The sequence below is a fragment of the Episyrphus balteatus genome, chromosome 3 (assembly GCF_945859705.1).
Source record: "Episyrphus balteatus chromosome 3, idEpiBalt1.1, whole genome shotgun sequence".
Taxonomy (NCBI): Eukaryota; Metazoa; Arthropoda; class Insecta; order Diptera; family Syrphidae; genus Episyrphus; species Episyrphus balteatus.
In genome coordinates this window covers 109,954,090-109,963,502 of record NC_079136.1, presented here as the reverse complement: position 1 = coordinate 109,963,502, position 9,413 = coordinate 109,954,090, and the positions used below count along the sequence as shown (strand labels likewise).

Here is a 9,413-nt window from a genome sequence, read left to right as displayed (position 1 = left end):
TTTTTTTTGTTATTTGACTTTTTTGAGAAAAACTAAAAAGTTTTGTTGCAATTGCTTTGAGTATTACGTATGCAAAAATTAATCAAAATCGTTAGAGCCGTTTTCGAGAAAAGTGCAATAACTCAAAAAATTTGTATGGGAGCTATACGTTCTAAGCGAGATATACAAAAAAAAAAACCAACCTTGGAAATTACGAAAAAAACATCTATACCAAATTTCAAGAAAATTCGTTCACCCGTTTAGGCTGTAGCTACTTATACAGATGGACGCACCGACGCACAGACCGACGGACGTCATGACGAAACCCACTTTTTTGGACTTCTCCATCATCGTAATGTTAGTTTTGTTTAAAACCTCGACATTTTTTTTTTGACAAGAAACCAATACTTGCCCTATTGAGCAAGTAAAAAATAAATTATCAAAACAGTTTTAATAATAAAATATTTTAAGTTTATAGATTTTAGTGAATGTTTTTGCAAGCTTCTTGTGCTCGGTATCTGTATATTTTCGGACTGTAAACTTCCATAAATATAGAATTAAGAACACAAACACTTTTAGAGTCGGGAAACCGAGATGGAAAAAACCCGACTATAGCAATAATTTTATTTATAATCAAAATCGTTATATAAAGATTCTACATTCTGTACGTTTCTTAATTTAATCACATTAGGTAAATTCTATATTCTGTACGTTAAGGTTTATTCTACTTTTAATAACTTTATACAACTTTTTATTTTATAATAAAAACTCGACCGACATGCTCAATACGTCTAGTCTGTACCGGGCTATAGAGAGAACTGAACTGAACTGAATTATATAGAAGTAAGAAAAGGTAGATTTACTAATATTATCACAAACAAAAATGGTAGACATTATTTAATACAGATACAAATACAAATACGTTTACATTCTTTTGTATTGCATGTCGGTTCGATACAGTGCCAGCAAAAATTAACAATTTTTATATTTATCTTTTAAAGTTAAACATTTATTATTTTTCTTTTTGATCTGTACATAAAGTATATATATATTTATCTATTCTCATTTACATTTTTATATTTTAAATTGTTATTACTATTATTTTACTGTCATTCATATATATTTTTTCGCTTGAATTAGGTCAGATAAATGAAAATAAATAACATTGGTTAGCATACATAATGCTTTCATCCCTTTACAATTAAACTCTTACATTTATTCTGACCTTTAAGGTCTCTTAATTCAATTTTTACATATATTTCAAAATTATTCTTTACATGTGTTATTACGTAGTATTTTATTTCAATTTTGTTATACCTTACTTCTTACAACGTGCTTATCTCTTTACGTTTACATATATTTCAAACTTATTCTATACGTATACTATTACGTAGTGTTTTTATTCCAATTTTACTGTACTTTGTCTCTTTACAAAATGCTTATCTCTTTACATTTACATACATTTTAAACTTATTCTGTACATATGCTATTACATAGTGTTTTTATTTCAATTTTACTGTACTTTATCTCTTTACAACATGTCTATATCTTTACTTAAAAGTTTTTCTGATTCTATCGGAATTACACAAATTTTCTGTACTGGTCGGCTAAGTTTACCTGTTTCCGTCTGCACAACTACAGATTTTACCAATCCGTCTTTGCTAGTGATGAGCTCATGGATTCTGCCTAACGCTAAGTGCGCTGGCGGAAAGTTTTCGCTAGCTATGGTTACCAGTTGCCCAATGCGGAGCTTCTCTTTCTCTTTACGCCATTTATTACGTTGTTTGAGAGTGACGAGATATTCGGTGCTCCATCTTTTCCAGAAACGCTTGATAATCAGCAGGCGCTCTTTCCAAAGCCTAACCCCTAGGTACCTGGCTGATCGCTGACATCAAATGGAATCGGTAGTATGGTTGGCTCACCTACGAGAAAGTGAGCAGGTGTTAGAGCTTGTACATCTGAAGGATCATCGCTCAGCGGATGGATTGGCCTCGAGTTGAGTATGGCTTCGATTTGTGTCAATAGAGTCGACATTTGCTCATAGGACAGTTTCTTCAGCCCAACGACTCTCTTTATATGATACTTCATAGACTTAACGGCTGCTTCGTAAATACCCCCTTGGTGAGGAGCGGCTGGCGTCATGAAGTGCCATTCAGTGTGTTTGCTGTTTAGATGTGATATTGTCGCATCTCCTGCCCATTTTTCTATGGCTCTTTTCAATTCGTTGTTGGCACCCACAAGGATTGTGCCGTTGTCACTGTACATCCTTTCACATCTGCCTTTTCTGGCTATAAAACGTTCATAGCATGCTATAAATTATAGCGAGGTTAAATCGGTAACGAGCTCTATATGTACAGCTATTGTTTTGAGACAACAAAAATTGCCACCCAGCACTTGCTTCGTGTTATCTGGTCGCTGCTCTTACTTTTTCTGCCAAGGTTGGCACCTGTACTTTGCTTTTACGTCTCTGTACTCTAATTTTAAAGGTTGGCTTTTTGGACCAGTTATCTATGAAACGGATCATATAGCTGACTATGTTGAATGTTGACTAACCTTTCTAACTTATCTGTATATTCCAAAAGTGGAACATTGTAACCTTTTTTCTTTAAACCAATACATAATTGTGGTTTCAATTTTATTACTATACAAACTTTAAACTCTTTCTGTACTTCTATTGATGCATCTGTACTAAAGCCTCCATCAGGCCAATCTGTACCTAGGCCTGTCTCTGGCCATTCTTTATCAAAACCTGTTTCAGGCCAATCTGTACGTGGTTGTTTAAGCTATTTGGGCCCTTCCAACCATAGTTTATTGAATGCTAACGCAGACGTCTGTACACCTCTACTCAGTAAATCAGCTGGGTTTTCTTTTGTATTGACATAGTGCCAGCATTTAGCCTGTGTGTTCGACTGTATGGAAGAGACACGATTGGCAACATGAGTTTTCAGGTCGCATGGAAGCTTCCTTATCCAGTGCAGTACAACTGACGAGTCTGACCATAGAAAGCATGGCGTATCTATCCATTCCGTGGAATTTCTTACTTCTACTAACAACCTTGATAGCAACTCTGCAGCTGCTAGCTCTAACCTAGGAATCGTGATAGTCCTTAATGGAGCTAAACGCGTCTTTGATATGAGTTACCTCCCTTTACCTGTACCATTTGTGTTTTCTGTGCGAACATAAATAACTGCACCGTAAGCTGCACTTGAGGCATCTGAAAAGCCATGAAGCTGTATACCTGATGCACCAGTGGTGCCTAACCATCTGTCTATACGAAAATTCCCTAGGCCCATTATCCCATTCCAGTACTCTTTCCATCTTTCTTCTATACCTGACGAGACTCTTTCGTCCCACCCTGTACCTAATCTCTAAATGTCTTGAATGATTATTTTGCCTATTACTGTGACTGGAGAAATATAGCCGTTTGGGTCATAGAGCTGTGCCACGCAGCTTACTACTTTTCTTTTGGTGAGAATCCCTACTAGACGTGGTGTTTTCACCTCATAAGTGAATTGATCTAAAACAATTAGCCATTTAAGGCCTAAAATGGATGATTTCTCTTCCCCCGAAAACACCATCGTGGGGTCGACTGTGCCAGAGTGAAGCTCTGCCATGAATCTTTTGGAATTTGATTTCCACTGACTTAATTCGAAGCCAGCTCCCTTTAATATTTCATACATTTCTTTTTCTAACTGAATGGCTTTCTTTTCGTCGGTTTCACCAGTAGCACAATCGTCTATATAAAAGTCATTCTTAATTGCATTGGCTGCTTGTGGGTAGTTGTGCTTTGCTTCTTTGGCTGCTTGCAGTACTGAACGCACTGCCAAGTGTGCTGACGAAGTCAGACCAAATGTGACGACTGTTAACCAATACTCTTTGAGCTGTTCATACCTGTTTTCTCTCCAAAATATGCGTTGTAGATCCCATTGTTCTTTGTTAAGCCTGACTTGATTGAACATCTTCTTGATGTCAGCGCAAATTGCTATACGATGCCTTCTGAAACGCATGATTATATCATGCAAGTCCCTTTGCAGTTTCTCACCTAACATTTGTATATCATTCAATGATATACCTCTATTTGTGCGACAGCTTGCATCATATACTATACGGAATTTCTTTTCTATACAATGATGAGGGCTTCTAGCAGCTACCTGTACATGTCCTAGTTGGATACTTTCTCTCATTTTCTGCACATAAGCATTTTTCATCTGCTCGTTTTTCTCTAATCTTCTTTCTAAATATGTGAACCTACGCAAAGCTGTTTCTCGTGAGCTGCCTATTTCTTTAAACTCTTCTTTAAGTGGCATCTCGACAACAAATACACCACCTTTGTCACGATAGTGGTTTTGTTGGAAGTGTTGTTCTACCAACTCTTCTTCTTCTGTCCTCTGAGAACATGACTTGATTTCATCCATTTCCCAAAGTCTTGAGAAGATTATCTAACTGGTCGCTTTCTGAATATTCTACAGTCGAACAAACATTTACTTGCTCATTGTACCTGAACAGATTTGAGCCTAGTACTACTAATAATAGCGACGTCTCTAATAAAACTGTACCGTCTTTATTTTTCTTAAATACTGACTTTATGGATTTTGCGAAAAATCTACACCTAACAAAATTTCTATTTGCCTTGACTTATAATATTCTGGATCTGCATATTTATGTGGGTCTATGTTACCTGCTTCAACAGCCTCTGCCGTATGTGTAGGTAAAATGGGCTTCCATTGACTTTCTCCTGGAAGGAACCAAAATGATTCGCTTTCGTGGTTTTTGAAAGAACCTGTACTACACCATGGCAATATTTTAAACATAGCTTGTCGTGTTATTGTAAACGGACTACCATTCATGCCTATTAACTTTCCTGACGCCTGTTTCGTTTGTATCTTTAGGTCTCTTCTCAACCTGTCAACCATCAGGTTGATATGAGCTCCCATGTCTAACATTGCCCTATATGGACCATAAATAAATCCATCGGCTTCGATTCTTATCATTGCTGTGGGAATAAAATCTGTCCATAATTTTTATCATTTACTGAGCAAAATTTCTTTGAAAATACATTACTTTCTACATTTTCTTCGTTGCATCTTTTATTTGATGCTTTGCCTGTACCTGATTCTTTCCTTCTAATTCATGGAGCAAATTTCTTTGAAAATACACTAATTTCTACATCTTTTTCATTGCATCTTTTATTCGATGCTTTACCTGTACCTGATTCTTTCTTTCTCATTCATTGAGCAAAATTTCATTGAAAATACACTACTTTCTACATTTACTTCGTTGCATTTTATTTTATGCTTTACCTGTACCTAATTCTATCTTTGTATCATCTGTACTGTTTTATTCATCATCATATTGAACAAGAATCCTACTACAAGGACTTTCTGTACTTTTAAGATTCTGTACTTTTCTGTAACTGAGACATGATAGCTAACTCTATACTCTTCTTTCTTAAACAAACTCATGTATTCTATTTTATCCTCAAGTGAGTACTTGTTATCAATTGGATAAAAGGAGAAAACATTGGCTGTGAGCACGAACGAGCATGAACTCCTTATATGGCCAGTATAAATCGTCCATGCGCGCCCGTACAACAGTACCGATGTATAAATTTCTAATGAGTAGATTGGGCTTTAAAATTCTTCCCCCATGCCCGACTGCTTTATTGATTTTAACGATCTGTTATCTATACATTTTCATTGTAAATGTCTTCAACCTTGAATCTGCTTGGTTGCATTCATTCATTTTTTTTTTTTTATTTATTGCTAGCTTCATTGCGAGTATTAGCATCTGTACATAATTTAATCTGATTGCGCTACGCGCATTTGTAGGTACTCTGTTTGAATTCCTAATTGCTAAATTCATTTTCGAATAGTAGTATCTATACTCTGTGCTAAATTCATTTTCGAATAGTAGCATCTATACTCTGTGCTAAATTCATTTTCGAATAGTAGCATCTATACCCTGTGCTAAATTCATTTTCGAATAGTAGCATCTATACTCTGTGCTAAATTCATTTTCGAATAGTAGCATCTATACTCTGTGCTAAATTCATTTTCGAATAGTAGCATCTATACTCTGTGCTAAATTCATTTTCGAATAGTAGCATCTATCTATACTCTGTGCTAAATTCATTTTCGAATAGTAGCATCTATACTCTGTGCTAAATTCATTTTCGAATAGTAGCATCTGTACTTATTTAAAATTTAATTTCTCATTACATATCTGTATTCAATCTTATTTGCTAAATTCATTTGAATTGTAATAATTAAATAAAATTGAATCTAATTTCACTAAATCTGTATTTTAAAGTCCCACACCCGCCAAACTCATTAACTCGAATTTTGGCATGTATGCAACCTCAAACAAGATCCAGCTGCGCTACACGCATATGTACTTTTATTTAAAAAATTTTAACTGATAGATTCATTTCGAGCATGTGAATGTATTTAAATTTGATTGCGCCTTGCGCGTCTGTACTTTAAGTTTTACTATTATCTAATTGCATCCTGCGCATCTATACTTTAAATTATATTTTATTTTTTAACTCATTGTAGCAACTAAATATATAATTGAATCTGTTCGCGCTTCGCACGTCTGTACTTCAAATTTTTATTCTCTGCTAAATTCATTTTGAATTGTATCAGCTAAATATAATTGAAACTGATTTAATTAAATCTGTATTTTAAAGTTTTATATTTGCCAAATTCATTAACTCGAATTTCAGCGTGTACTCAACCTTAACAAGATCTAACTGCGCTGCGTGCATATGCACCTTTATTTAAAAATTTCACATGCTAAGTTCATTCTTGAACAGTAGCATGTAAATGCATCTGAACTTTTATTATTTTTTTTTTTTTATTCTAACTGCTAAATCATTAACTCGAATTATAGCATGTAAATTGTAACTAAATCTGACTGCGCTAGGCGCATCTGTACTTTCAATTTAATTTATTTATATATTTTTTACTAAATTCATTTCGAATTATAGCAAGAAAAAATTTATGAAATTAATTTAACTAAACCTACTTCAAAGTTTTATATTTGCTAAATTCCATTAACTCGAATTGTAGCATGTAAATTGTAACTAAATCTGACTGCGCCAGGCGCATCTGTACTTTCAATTTAATTTATTTATATATTTTTTACTAAATTCATTTCGAATTATAGCAAGAAAAAATTTATGAAATTAATTTAACTAAACCTACTTCAAAGTTTTATATTTGCTAAATTCCATTAACTCGAATGTAAATTCTAATGAAGCCTAACTGTGCTCCGCGCATTCGTACTTTAAAGTTTCACATTTGCCAAATTCCTTAACTCGAATTGTAGCTTGTGAACCTATTAAAGACACAGCAGCGCGTCGCACATAATACCCTAAAGTTTTAATTTAGATGAAAAAAAATCTAAACTCGTTGCTTCTGTATGCATCTGTACATTTTTATTTTGCTTAATGCAAACGTTCATTTTCGAACGGTAACCAGTGTTGCCAATAGTGCAGATTTATCTGCATTTTGCAGATTTTCAACACATTCCCAGACTTTTGAGAACCATAAATCTGCACTGCAGATTTTATCTGCAACTGAAACTTAACGTTTCAATAACAAAAATAGATTTCATTTCCAAAAATCCAGTAAAATGGTATAATTATTTAACTTTAGTTTTCAAATCAGATGGAATTTGTTCATAACGTTCTATATTTTTTCTTCTTGACTTCTTGATTTCATTTTCTAAAATTCAAATTGTAACAAAACTCAGTAGGTATGATTTTGATTTTATAGAGGGAAGAAGCTATTGATACAAATTTAACAATTTCAGCGAGAAAAATTATTCTCGAAATTAATTTTAGCTGACACCTGTTCGCAATTTTTTCAAATCGTGTCTCCCAAATTTTAAGAAATCTGCATTGCAGATTTTTTTTCATCGATCCTGCAGATTTTTCAAAATATTTTAATGGCAACACTGACGGTAACTACATTCTTTATCTCTATTGTGACTTGGGAAATAGCTTTCCACGCCATCTACCACTTGTAGCGACAACCCGAAAATGATATAGATTTTTTTTCGATTTGCAGTTCAATGTAGTTTCCATAAGAAAAAAACAAAAAAGACCTCGAAAGACATTTATTTTACGAATTAATTTTATATGAACGAGTATCAATTTTATGATTGTAAAATGATAATAATATGTGTTTATATCTAAATCAGGTTTAAAATATATCAAAAAGAATAATAACTCCTATTTAATTTGTCTCCAAAAAAGGAAGCAAATCGCAGGAAAACAACAACAAATACTACAAAAAATATAAAAACTATTTTGGTTTAATTTTCTTTCAAAATTGTTGAAAATAAAAAAAAAATGCTTACCTACTATTATTTGTGAAAAAGCAAAACAAATAAAAGAATAATTTGATAATTTCTATATTTTTTATAGTATTTTTTGTTGTTTTCAGGCGATTCGCTTGCACTTCTTAAATACAAATTACACAGGTATTATTATTCTTTTTGATGTATTTTAAACCTGATTTAGATATAAACACATATTATTATCATTTTACAATCATAACATTGATACTCGTACATATAAAATTAATTCGTAAAATAAATGTTTTTCGAGGTCTTTTTTATTTTTTTCTTATGGAAATTACATTGAGCGGTAAATCGGAAAATAATCTATATAACTTTCAGGTTTTCGTCGCTATCCACCAGGTGCCGTGATACCAAGTGTCAATACTCTTTTCTTGTGCGCAACTATATCCTGCGCAGTTTGTTGTTTGTTTTTTTTTTTTTTTTACTTTTCATTTACTGTGCTCTGTACATACAATGTGTATTCTCTCAGTTACCAGTGCCTGTTTCGAATTTTCTATCTTTGATATGTGCACCACACTGTGTTGCTTTATCCAAGCAGACACATATACGTGCATGTTTTACTGCAAATTCGTAAGAGAGAAACAGGCACCGCCTTTTTTAAGAGAACCACACATTTTTATTATTTTTTATTTTCTATCCACATGAGCATGTGCATACGTGTTTCTATTCTAATGTATGCTCTTATTCATGCGCGTCTGTACAATATTGCCCTTTCAGTGTGTATAATCTCTCAGTCGTCAGTGTTTTGTCTCAATATACACCGACACCCTTATATTGGTGTGTATCCTATGCATTGTCGCTTTAGCCAAGCAGACACATAACTATGCATAGCAACCATGGTGGTTGTTGGCGCGCCGTTATGGCAAAGAAAAAAGTATCGTCGCTACACACAACAACCGAGAGAAAATACACAATATTTTTCGTGCATGTTCAAACATGCTCTCTGAGCATGCAAATAATAATAAAAATGCAATTGTTTCACATACCTGTACTTTTAGTTTGTAAATTTCTTTTTTCTGTCCTTTTAATTATTTAGTTTTGTTTTTTTTTTTTATTTTTTTGGGGTT

At 33.5% G+C, this 9,413-nt stretch overlaps 2 protein-coding genes across 2 annotated transcripts; both read right to left on the bottom strand.

The window, feature by feature from the left end:
• Window positions 1-1,845: 1,845 nt before the first annotated feature.
• Window positions 1,846-2,244, bottom strand: LOC129915188 (uncharacterized). Its single transcript, XM_055994662.1, has one exon. It carries the CDS (start codon window positions 2,242-2,244, stop codon window positions 1,846-1,848), a length of 399 nt encoding a protein of 132 aa, XP_055850637.1.
• A 1,103-nt stretch (window positions 2,245-3,347) lies between these two features.
• Window positions 3,348-4,394, bottom strand: LOC129915187 (uncharacterized). Its single transcript, XM_055994661.1, has one exon. It carries the CDS (start codon window positions 4,392-4,394, stop codon window positions 3,348-3,350), a length of 1,047 nt encoding a protein of 348 aa, XP_055850636.1.
• Between the last annotated feature and the right edge of the window lie 5,019 nt (window positions 4,395-9,413).